We start from the raw sequence: 12,598 nt of genomic DNA, 5'->3' as shown, positions 1-12,598 counted from the left end.
AAGAATGGTCACAGAGTTGTTCCGAAGCCACTCCTTTGTTATTTTAGCCGTGTGCTTAGGGTCATTGTCTTGTTGGAAGGTGAACCTTCGGCCCAGTCTGAGGTCCTGAGTACTCTGGATGAGGTTTTCTTCCAGGATATCTCTGTACTTGGCCACATTCATCTTTTCCTTCAGTTGCAACCAGTCGTCCTGTCCCTGCAGCTGAAAAACACCCCCCATAGCATGATGCTGCCACCACCATGTTTCACTGTTGGGATTGTATTGGGCAGGTGATGAGCAGTGCCTGGTTTTCTCCACATATACCGCTTAGAATTAACGCCAAAAAGTTCAATCTTGGTCTCATCAGACCACAGAATCTTATTTCTCATAGTCTGGGAGTCCTTCATGGGTTTTTTGGCAAACTCTATGCAGGCTTTCATATGTCTTGCACTGAGGAGAGGCTTCCGCATCTCTGGAGCTCAGCCACAGTGATCTTTGGGTTCTTCTTTACCTCTCTCACCAAGGCTCTTCTCCCACGATTGCTCAGTTTGGCTGGACGGCCAGGTCTAGGAAGAGTTCTGGTCATCCCAAACTTCTTCCATTTAAGGATTATGGAGGCCACTGTGCTCTTAGGAACCTTGAGTGCTGCAGGAATTCTTTTGTAACCTTGGCCTTGCCACAATTCTGTCTCTGAGCTCCTTGGGCAGTTCCTTCGACCTCATGATTCTCATTTGCTCTGACATGAACTGTGAGCTGTAAGGTCTTATATAGACAGGTGTGTGTCTTTCCTAATCAAGTGCAATCAGTTTAATTAAACACAGCAGGACTCCAATGAAGGAGTAGAACCATCTCAAGGAGGATCAGAAGAAATGGACAGCATGTGAGTTAAATATGAGTGTCACAGCAAAGGGTCTGAATACTTATGACCATGTTTCAGTTTTTCTTTTTTAATAAATTTGCAAAAATTTCTACATTTCTGTTTTTTTCTGTCAAGATGGGGTGCTGAGTGTACATTAATGAGAAATAAAATGAACTTTTTTGATTTTAGCAAATGGCTGCAATGAAACAAAGAGTGAAAAATGTAAAGGGGTCTGAATACTTTCCGTATTACTGTATGTGAGGGCTGTCCCGATTCTCCAAATCCACCATTTGATTTGAAAGTCAGGATTCGGATGTGCGCATGTAGGCAGGGATGGAGAGAGAACAACACACTGGTGGGCTCACCGATCCACTGTATAACTACCTATGATTTCCTTTTTATTTTTCAAGTCAGTTGTAATTAAGTGAACTTTGATTAATACACTTATAGTATGTGGCAGCATAAAGGAAATATTTGAAATATATTGAAATGTTTTCTTTTTATTTTTGTTAGTTCAAAGACTAATATTTAAACTGAGGTTCAGATTTATTCTTGATCCCCGCAACAGCCGTTTACACAACGGCTTCAAAACATTCTCACTTGAAGGTCCATTTAGTAGCTGCTCTGGAGCTTGTAGTCATTTCACGTAGTCGGTATATAGAGTTTTTCTGAGCCCCTTAATGATTTATTTACCTAAAATAACATTTTATTATTTTATCATATGCTATCAGGGTTTTCCCTACCATTATAAGGCTTAGGCACAGCACCTGAATGTAAATGAATGTAAAATCAGTGTGAGCATCAAAACTAACTAAATGACTTTACGACCCATAACCCATAACCCCCCCCCCCCCCCCGCCAAATACGTGCACCTAAGGCTTCCACAAACCTCGGGAAAACACTGATATAATGGCGTAACCAAAAACAAATATAGTTGTTTCACTGCTCACTATCCCCCCTTTTCTCTCTTTGAATCCACCCCCCTGTCCCGACACCCCCCACTCTGACAATCCTGCTGCAGGTCGAGAGAAGAGAAAGGGTCCCATGATCTCTACCGGTGATGCCGAGTTCCCGCGGGATTACCACACCCTGGCTGCCGGTGGCAACCGCGGGGCCCGGCGGTTCCCCGACAACAACAACGGGGGGTTCACGTCGTCCTCGCTGGACCGCCGGCACAACTCGGTGGCCGCCAAGAGCCTGGAGGCCCTGAACAGCATCCACAAGGCGGACATCGAACGCCAGCGAGACGCCCTCATGGATCTCCAGAAGAGCAAGTTCTCCAACAGCCCCGGCAGCGTGTCGCAGGGCTCCGCTCCTGCTGGACGACAGGTATCTTCACATCACACTGCACCTAGTCTCGCATTGCCACAGCGCTTTGGAGTAAGCACACACAAATACATTCTGGGATAGGAGAAAAAAAAAAGATCTGCATTATTTCCATTTCTTTAAACCAATCACAATCGTCTTGGGCGGCGCTAATCTCCAGACGCAGCAACGGGGGCTCTGCTAAATAGTCTCAGGAAGGAACTTGTTTTGGTGGAACATTTGCATCCCGCAAAAGAAAACATCACATATAATATTAAATGAAGTTAACTGTTCACTAGGGGTGGTAAGGTTCATGAAAAAACATCCGAACCGCTCGGTCAGCTTGTCTTGGTTCGGAGCGTGTGTGCCGCACGGTTCGACGCATGTGCAATGTAGCCTCCTGCCCGTCAGGTGCCCGTATGTGACCTCAGTGTTTCCCTTTTGCGCGAAAGAAGAGGTGTGGACAAGTTACCAACAAAACGTACAGCTAAAGACCGTGCAAAACATTTCACACCGTCCTGCCAACCTGTAAACATTTTAACATCAGTGTACTGTAACGTTTTTTCACTCTAAAGTCGCTGAAGCATCTGCAGTTTAGATCCTGTCGGGTCTCCGCAGCGGGCAGGGGCTGCTCAGTTCTCCCCGCCACCAAAGAACCAAGCAGGCCTGCCTTGTTGCCAGATCCAAGTTTTCTTCAAAACTTGCCATTTTCAGCATGTAGCTTGCCAGCGAAGTTTGTTGTGTCCCGAAGCGGTAGGGACTTTTGAGAACAGCAACACACACAGAGCGGACATCCTGCGTGTCAGCAACGCTGCTGATGTCAGGCTTTATACTGGAAATGTACTTCTGTTAATCCAGACTACAGTTAGCCTGGCTCCGTCCTCCTACGTACTTCCGCTCAATTTTCATTTCCCTTCAGTACTCCGTCTGGGTTTGCGGTATATTCTTGGGTTTTCTCCGGCCAAAGATTTGGCGGTCCAATCAGTGAACAGAGGAAATGGCTAAGAACGATGACGTTGAGGTCGTGCTAGTTTGAGTTGTAGTGTATGAGCTCTCTGAGTGGGTCTTTGGTGTTTTTTGCCCCCAACGTCTCCTCCCAGGCAGCACAACAATGGTTATGTTTAGGGTTAGGGTTAGCTGCCTGGAAGGCGCCGTCGGAGGCAAAAAACACCATCAAGCCTCTGAGTGCTTTCTGTTCCCACATGTGAAAATGATCTTCCAGGGAAATAATAACGGCACATTGGTGGGCTTGGAAACCCACACAAGCGCACTACGTGGCGAGATGCCTCTGGGGCTTTAGCTCACGCTCACAGTGGAGGCATTTTCATGAGCTGATGCTCGGGCATTAATGGCCACTGTTTTAGTGTTTATTATTTAAAAGAGTCAGTGACAGAATATGGAGAAAAGGATTCAAGTGAGAGAAAATGTCAGAATGTGAAATATTAAACTTAGCGCTCCTCAGTGATCTTCATATTCCCCCCTTTACATTGTGCCATCAATCAGCACATGCTCTGACGGATACCTGAGACAGATGGTCCAAAACAGAACCGCCCGCTGCAGCTTTTCTCTCTGTGCAGCCTCAAGGATGAGATCAGCATTTTGTTTGCTTTCTGTCTGAGAGCGAGTTTGGAAGATGGATGTCAGTTTCATGTCTTTGTGTTCAGTACGGAGCTGGAGTCAGGCTGTGGTTAACCTAGCTTAGCATAAAGACAGGATGAACAGCTAGCCTGGCTCTCTCCAAACTACAAACACATCTAAATCAGTATTGTTAACATAATGGATCTGGTTTGTTTAAGTTGTTTTTAATAGACCAAAAAACTAATCGAGAAGAGAGAGTATGAGACTCGAATAAAGGAGATTTGTAACTGTTTCAGAATATTCAGAATCGATATGTATTGATAAATCAATATTTTTGACAACACTAGGACACAAACCTATGATGGATGTCTTTCTGAATCAGATTCAGCCGACCCTGCTTCACAACCAGGTCTGGGGAAGTGACATTGCTACCAGAGATGGAAATAATTCACTCATACCAACGATTAAACATAATTTAACCAACTCACGGAAAAAAGAAGAGAGGGAAAAAAGCATGCAAAAGTTGGTCAAGATCGAGTATATGGACGGACCAAGAGGTGGAACTGAGACTTCACTTATTTTCTTTTAATTATTGGATGTAATTTAGTGAAACTCTGTGGTTTTATCAGTGAAGTGAACTACAGTACACGTCAGCATAAAGTCTCTGCCAACGGTAAGAAGCAGAGTGGCAGCTGCCGCATATGAATAAGTCACATGAGGATCGAACCCACATTGAGTCGACCCGCATCACGCGCGTCTGTTGTCTGAAAGTGGTATCAAAACAGACTGCTTGTCCACCATCGTTCTTCTTTTTATAATCCACCGAGTGACTCAAATATCATGAGATGTTTATCCAGGACGGTGACAAGCAGAGTGACTGATCTGGATCTGGCCTAGTTTTGGACTCTGTGAAGGCAGGATGGTACCAGACCTGGCAACCTCACTGTGACGACAAGACCAGTCAGTTTTTAAATTCTGTTCATATGAGGGTCAAACAAATTAGATGTTATGTTAATTAGGAGCTTTAGGCTACATCTACACTACTACGTTTTAGCTAAACTAATATCTTTTGCTGCGTTTCCGCCTCACGTCCACACTACTGCAGCGTTTCCGAGCCCCTAAAACGGAGACATTTGGAAACACTGCTGCCCTTCGTTTTGGTTTGAAAACTCCGGGGTTGTTTTGTAGTCTGGACGGACACAAACGGAGACATTTGGAAACGATGAGACACGTCAGTCAGTCTCATCGGTTAGGTAGCTTACAGACCTTTCAGTAACAGTTCCACCTCGTCCTCGCTCCAACATAATAAATCCCTGCTCTTACTGTTCACCATTTCTCCAAAGTATTTTCTGTATTTTCAACTTATACATCCATGATTTATGACAGCAGAGTAACGTCTGACAATCTTCTTCCTGTTTACATCCGCACGCACATGCCCAGTGTGTGTGAATGGTCATGTGATATGTGTTGTCAGACGTGTTAATACGGACGGAGATTAGTTCTGCTACTGGAGCTAAAACTCTTGTGTGGACGGAGATCATTTTTGTTTCCACACGCCACTTAAAAAATGAAAACGTAGTAGTGTAGATGTAGCCTTAGAGATGTGATAGGTGTATTTTCTCACTTTAGACAGAGCCAGGCAAGCTGTTTCCCCCTGCTTCCAGGGTTTATGCTAAGCCAAGCCAAACCTGCTCTGTATTTAACACACAGACATGAGAGTGTTATCGATCCATCTCTCGGAAAGAAAGCAAATATATTCCCAAATTGTTGAGCTATTCCTTTAAGTATGCTCTTTCTATCTCTCTCTCTCCATCCCTCCGTCAGCTTCTGTCCATCATGTCTCCATCTGCTCTCATCATCTCATCTCCCCCCCCCCATATCTCATCTCCTCTTTCCTCTCCACCCACTCTTTGCTCTTTAATGTGCTGTGTCTGTTTACCCAAACCACACCATCTATCTCCTGATGAAAAAGGTGGACTAACACGAGAGAGAGAGAAGGAGAGTGAGATGGAGAAACAGGTGGAGTCTGCTGTCGTCATGGCAACCCACCGTTTTCCCAAATAAGGCAACTAAGTGATATCATATGGTTGGCAATGCCTGGGCTTTGGAAGGAGGCACACGCAGCAGGAGAGAGAGCGAGCGACAGGGAGAGACAGTGAAGGAAAAGAGGAACGATTTCTTTATTGTATATGTCAGGGGCGAGAGAGGGTGACGGACAGGGAGAGAGATAGAAAGGGGAAGGGACAAGAGGGAGGAGGAGGAGGAGCAGGAAGAGATGCTTGCTGCCTCTGAGGCGCTACTACGGGTACCAGCGAGGGGGGACTCTGGCAGATCCTCAGGGCGCGGGAAAGACAGAGCCGCAGTGGAAAAAAAAAAAGATGGAGAGGGGGGAGGAGAAGGAGGGAGGCGTGTGGAGCGGGAGGATGCACCAGGCGGCCGACGTGCTCATTAAGTAGCAACGGTAACTCTCTCTATCCCTGTCCTTGCATCCTCAGCAGAGACATTTCGGCTGCGATGACTGTGTGACGCTTCTGCTGCTGCATGAATAATGACGGAGGGATGGATGTCTTGTGTGTGTGTGTGTGTGTGTGTGTGTGTGTGTGTGTGTGTGTGTGTGCGTGCGCGCGTGCGTGCGTGCGTGTGCATGTGTCGTACAAGTGGCTGGTAGACCCGATGAGCACACAACTCATCCTCTCCTCTATTTCTGTTCAGTGTGAGTGTATGACTACATGTGTGTGTGTTTTGAGGGGAAGGGTCTGTGTGTTCCCACAGCAGGCAGGTGTTGACCAGGTGTGTCTGTGCTGCCGCAGTGACGTGTGTGTCTATGTATGTATGGGAATGCATGCTTGCTTATAATGTGGAAGGAAAACAAAAGTGTGTGTAAGCACAAACACAAGTGTGTGTGTGGGTGAGTGAGTGCACATGTGTTGGTGTGTGTGTTTGGGCTTGGGAACGGAAAAAAAGAGGGTGGGTACAAAGATGGCTACTTGGCATGCAGGTCAAGCATGCATGTCTCTCTGCTCATCCCTCTCTCTCTCTCTCTCTCTCTCGTCTTTCTCCCCTGGCTTCCCTAAGTCTGTCTCTGTGCATATGTGCGCTTTGGGATTTCAGCTCAAGTGATTGAGAAATATTGCAGGCAGTAATCACTGAGTCACGGTGCATAGGGGGCCTGTTTGTGTTGGATGAGACAGGTTTTATGTTCCAAAAAAAATAATGTCTGCTTGTTGGTGCATTAAATTATTTTTGTGGAGTGACTTGGTGGCAGATATGGCCATTTTCAATTTAAGGTGGATAAACCAAGCGAGTGGGTGATTAGACAGTGCACGGCTCTGTGTGAACGGCAAGATATATTAGGGATTCTAACACAATGGGAGCTTGACTTCACAATTATCAGCTGTTTGTTTCTGTCACAATGAATCTGTGAGAGGGGTGATAATAGTAATGCCTATTTCCCAGTTGTCAACTTGTAATTATGAAGCCGCCGCATGGAGGTCCTTCAAAGTTACAAACAGGAAGTCAGCCGGAGGTTATAGAGGTCGTTAGAGCTGTATCTGGACACATGATCCTTGACGAGGATAAGGCGGAAAGTAAAGTGGTGAGAAATTAATGCAAGTAGTAATGATGCTAATTTAGTTTAGATGGCCGACTCTCGTTAACCGAATATTAACCGTGAAGCAGCAGGCAACTAAGTCCCAGTTTACCAGTGTGGGAGGCTCGGACAGTTCCGTGTTCAGGTTCCACGGACAGCTCAGTATAATAAGACCAGCTTTGCCCAGACTTGTACCGGTCGCGCAGCCACGATGTTGCGCGCATTGTGTGGACACATGCAGTTTGAGTCATTTTTTATGAAAAAAGTAAAAGTTCTCTGATCCAAGCTTCTTATATGTGAATATGTTCTAGTGTCTTCTCTCCTCTGTGACAGTAAACTGAATATCTTTGAGTTGTGGACAAAACAAGACCTTTGAGGACGTCACCTTGGGCTTTGGGAAACGATGATCCACATTTTTCACAGTTTTTTTCACCACAGCCGTACTAGCTTTACCTTTATCAAATCTGCTGAAAACGACATCAGGCTGCTGCAGTCTAACGTTAACCATACACACCTCTACAAACGTCAGACTGCTTGCCTGTAACTCAACATTTCTCCGTTCTTGGCTGAGATGGACGACAAAGCGCTGCATAAAGCGCATGCATGTTTATAAAAAAAAAAGAATATTTGAATCCCAAAATTGAAAATGGAATACCTGACTATCGAAGGAATATTTGAATACTCTGATCCAGCCCTAGAAACAACTAATCGATTAACCGACAAACTAAGGCAACAACCGATTCAACCACAATGAAAATAATCGTTAGTTGCAGCCCTAAACCAATGTCACAGAAGATCGTGTGGAGTGGAACAGATCGGTACATTGGTCAAGTCAATGTACCGATCTGTAAAGAAATGTGCCAAATCAACTTTGACTAGCGATGGCCTTGTCAGAAAACCGATCAATATCGGGCATGAGAGTCCGGGTTTTTTCAAGGTGCATTCCCAAGTTGTTGTGGTCTTGCAACTGTAGTAAAATCAGATCAGATATATACAGACATAAGCTTAATGTAAGACCCATACCGTATAGTCCTTGTTGTTTCACATAGCGACAGGGATTTTGGTAAACGTAACATGCAGATTGCGGAAGGGGAGGAGAATTCTGTCTGAAATCGGCGGCCAATGGCAGGCCTATACGCTGAGTCTACATCCTGCGAGTCAGACTAGATCAGGTATGATTGTGCTGTTTTGGTCAGCGGGATTGGATTGAGGCCGACAAACCACACAGAGCTCTGAAATCTGGGTCACAGCAGCCCACAGGCCTGTTGGTCTTTCTTTATTCACAAACCCTCTTCTTCTATTCTTCAACTCCCTTTTCAAAAGTTGCGACTGAGATTTCAGGAGAGAAAATATTTGAGGATCCAGGCAGCTCCCAGAACAGCTGCTCAAACATGAATTCATTTCTACCTACACCTTAGTTTAATTATTAAGGGAATACCTTTTTTTCCAAAAGCTCTCAGCATATGTGCTGCAATTTTAGACTCTCAGACAACATTGACTCACCTGCGCTTTTGACTTTGAAGTCACAGTTAAGTTCCTCAGAAGTCAGTATTTGAATTAATGCAGTGACAGTAAAATTGTTGCAGATGGTTTGTTGTGACAGTTATTTGTCGATTTGTAGACTTCTTCTTCTTCTTTGTGTTCTACATGGCAACCAAATAGGTGCTGAGAGGGAAAAAGGTAGCTAAATAATATCAGAATTGGCTTTATTGGACAATTATGTGAACACAGACAAGGAACAGTTTGTATTTTAGGGCTGTCCTCGACAGATCTGTAAAACTGAGTTTCTCCAACTGTGTTTTCCAGAGATGTGCTCATAAGTTTCTTAAAAATAAGTCATTCGGCATGAAAAAAACTAAAAAGTGACTAATCGACTAAAGTAATCTTAGTCGACAAAGACCAAAACGACGATTAGCAAACTAATCAACTAAGAGGTGGCAGCCCTAGTGTATTTAAACTCTCTCTAGTCTCTCGTCCAGCGTTTTACACAACTACAGCATGCTACTCTGCAAATAGCGACTTTTTAGAAAACAAGCTAAAACGAAAGCTGTCGGTAAACTTAGCTGCGGGCGGAGACAAACCAGCCCCTCTCTCTTTACCAGCGCCTCCTGCACATGGCTACTTAATATGCCTGTGAATGACATCATCGGACCTTGCCGATGATGTCTGCATTCTTCATTCTTTCTAAACTTTACTCAGATCAGCCTTCTGAAAATGTGTCCCCCAGAACAGTATAGTTGAATAGCTGCTGTAAGCTTTGTACAGTCACATTAACCTGGAATTAGTGAACAGCTGCTTTTTTTTTGTATATGCAGTGTAAAGAGCCAGAGGCATGGAAAGGAAAGGGGGGCGAAAAAGATCTACATTTGGGCCACCAAAAATGTACTTTGGCCAGAGATGGGGACTCGAGTCTGAGACTCGGACTCGAGTCGCATTTAAGTCGCACAAACAGCTGACTTCAGACTTGACTTGCGACTCGACCCAAAAGACTTCAGACTTGACTCGGACTCGAGCTTCCAGACTCGTCAACAACCTGTTTTCATGCAATTATTGATTTTTAAATCTAAATTCATGTATTTCTATTTTCTTTTATTGGCGCATATACGTTGGGGAAACGTATGACGAGCTGCATGTCCCCTGCTCTCTGCCATAATGTGCAACGTAACGCATACACTATGCCTATGTGCACGCACTCACATAAATGCATTGATGATGGCGACACCAAGTCCTCCCAGAGTTGTGCCTTTTGTCATTAGTTTTGCTTTCAATAACTTGGTAAACAGTGGCAGTAAGAGAACAGCTACATGCTAGGTGTGTGGCACCAAGATAAATGATGCCGGATCAACAACGTCAAACTTCATCAGGCATATTAAAACACACCTAGATAGGTCAGTCACTTGCTAATGTGAAAGTCAAAGGACTTAGTGAAAAGAAATGTTTTGAGGTGCTTTTTGAACATGGACAGGGATGGGGCAGAGCGGACGTGGAGTGGTAGACTGTTCCAGAGTGTGGGAGCATTGGCAGAGAAAGCCTTGTCCCAAAAGTCTGCAACCTGGTGCAGGGGGTGTCCAGCAGGTCCTTGTCAGAGGACTACAGGGAACGTGACTGAGTGTAGGGGTGGAGGAGATCTGTGAGGTATTGTGTGAGAGTTCATGGAGAGATTTGTAGGTGAGCAAGAGGATCTTGTAGGTGATGCGTGACTTGACTGGCAACCAGTGGAGCTGTTGGAGGATGGGAGTGATATGCTGCTTAGGGCTTAGTGTGGGTTAGAACCCTGGCAGCAGAGTTCTGGACATACTGGAGTCTGCTAAGGGCCTTGGTGGGCAATCCAGACAGGACACCATTGCAGTAGTCCAGACGGGAGGTGATGAAGGCATGGATGAGTGTCTCAGTTAATGAATGTGTGAGTGAAGGCTGGAGTCTTGAGATGTTTCTGAGGTGGTAGAAGGTGGACTTAGTGATGTTTTTGATGTGGGACTGGAAGGAGAGAGTGGAGAGTGAATAATGCTTCTCTTTTCTCTGCTGCAACATTGTGCAGCTTTGTTTGTTCCTTCGACCTTTATGTTTCATTATGTGTCAAATGTGATATCAGCCTCGGCTACAAATCAAATTGGCTGTGATGAGGTCCATTCATCATTCGATTACTGTTGACTCGACCTCTTAACAGACGCCTGCGTTCATCCAAATACTGTGAAGAGGCATCTGTTGTTGAGCAACAATACACTGCAATCAACAGCCTGCAAGGTCTGTTCACACCTGTTAAGACCTGGGGAAAAACATTTAAGTCAAATAAATAACGATGTCCCGATCAAATCGGGAAGTATCGGATCGGAGACGATCTGGACATTTTTTAACTGATCAGGGATCGGCAGTCACCCTAAACACCCTACTCCGATCATTTTCTTCAGTAAATTCTACACAGTTCTAAGTAGAAATATGTGAGTTGCTAGCTAAAATGCTAGTTAACATTAGTAATTAAACTTAAACAGCTAATGTGTGTTGAAGCTTCTGACTATACAGTAATTCCTCTACTATGCGACAGTCAGTCGCGTGGTTATGACACAATTGTTAGCCTATTTTTGCAAAAACGGATGCTACGGGGCCATAACGTGAGACACAAGGTAATGGAGCCTTTTATACATTGTCGTGTTTCTTTAGAAGTAAACAATGGACAAATAGAGTCTTTAAACGCTTCAGATGTAAAGTTATTCGCTGTCAAATGAATGAGAGTGTTATTTTATGTTGGCAAGCTTATAACCAGTGTTTTACACTTTACCTACAATACATAAAGACTATAGTGATACCCCACCAGGCAGACCTACTGTAGCTGCAATAGGCTTCTCAACAGAAAATATTAGAGATGCACCGATTGACCGGCCGGTGACCGGAATTGGCCGATTTTCATGTCATCGGCCATGACCGGCGACCTGCCGGTCAGACTGACATATACCGATTTTATGCCGGTCAAATGCACTCGGGCGCCGCATGATTGGGGGCGAGACTTAAATGCGCTTTGTCTCTATTGCCAAATGGAAAGTAGTTTGTCATCAACACAGCCTCAGTGAGCTCTAAAATACACACTGCTGTGTGAGCTTTATTTGGTGTTGGTGTTATATGTGAGTTTACTAACATAAAATAATGTTCTTGTTGATTGATTTCCCCTCTTTCTAGAAGGCCATTGAGAAAAAAAACCTTTGAAAACCGACAAACACGTTGAAATCTTTCAGTTTATTTAAAGCAGAGATGCAAGTACTGGAAATAGGCTCTTGTCGGAAGGGAGGGAGAGCTCCCAACCAGACCCCGCCGAGGAGGAAGAAATGCAGCAGTACACAAATACCATAAGAGAGCCGTACAACACCTGCCAGTTGAAGAATTTCATAAACCTGTCTAGGTCTTTCTGTTAGGTGCCTATCTGCCAAATCTCTTGTGTCACAGGTGCAAAACCTGTTTGTGGTATCAGCAGAAACTAAAATACTGGAAACTAATCAAGTATTTGCCCCAGTTTCTGTTCGTTTTGGAACCGTAACTACTGCTGCTTTAAGGTCATAAGAAGCTACACTGGATATATTTTACATGTATGTCAAGTAAGAAATTACAAATCCTCCAGTTAAAACCGTACATAGTGTCCAAACAGTCCAAACGTAAACCTGAAAGTGTGTCAGTGTGTTTTTGATTCGATATCAATTAGGTTAGGAACATTTCAGTTACAGTACCAATTCAGCTTGGAAATGAAAGATATTCTACAATTGTACAAGGTTTCTTCTAACCTGCTGAATTTTTTTTTGTGT

The 12,598-nt window shown here is 44.5% G+C and overlaps 1 protein-coding gene across 1 annotated transcript in view; it reads left to right on the top strand.

Moving 5' to 3' along the window:
• Positions 1–1,872: 1,872 nt before the first annotated feature.
• The window catches only part of srcin1b (SRC kinase signaling inhibitor 1b), a 66,685-nt gene continuing 55,959 nt past the window's right edge, over positions 1,873–12,598 (top strand). Inside the window, exons 1-2 of the mRNA XM_078279927.1 lie at positions 1,873–2,134; positions 9,633–9,659. Of these exons, the coding sequence (XP_078136053.1) occupies positions 1,883–2,134; positions 9,633–9,659 (279 nt within the window). The 5' untranslated portion in view covers positions 1,873–1,882. The remainder of the gene's footprint in view (positions 2,135–9,632; positions 9,660–12,598) is intronic.

Source organism: Sander vitreus, chromosome 21 (assembly GCF_031162955.1).
Source record: "Sander vitreus isolate 19-12246 chromosome 21, sanVit1, whole genome shotgun sequence".
In the NCBI taxonomy this organism is placed as follows: Eukaryota; Metazoa; Chordata; class Actinopteri; order Perciformes; family Percidae; genus Sander; species Sander vitreus.
Note: the sequence above shows the minus strand (reverse complement) of the source record. Positions and strands in the feature narration are given on the sequence as shown.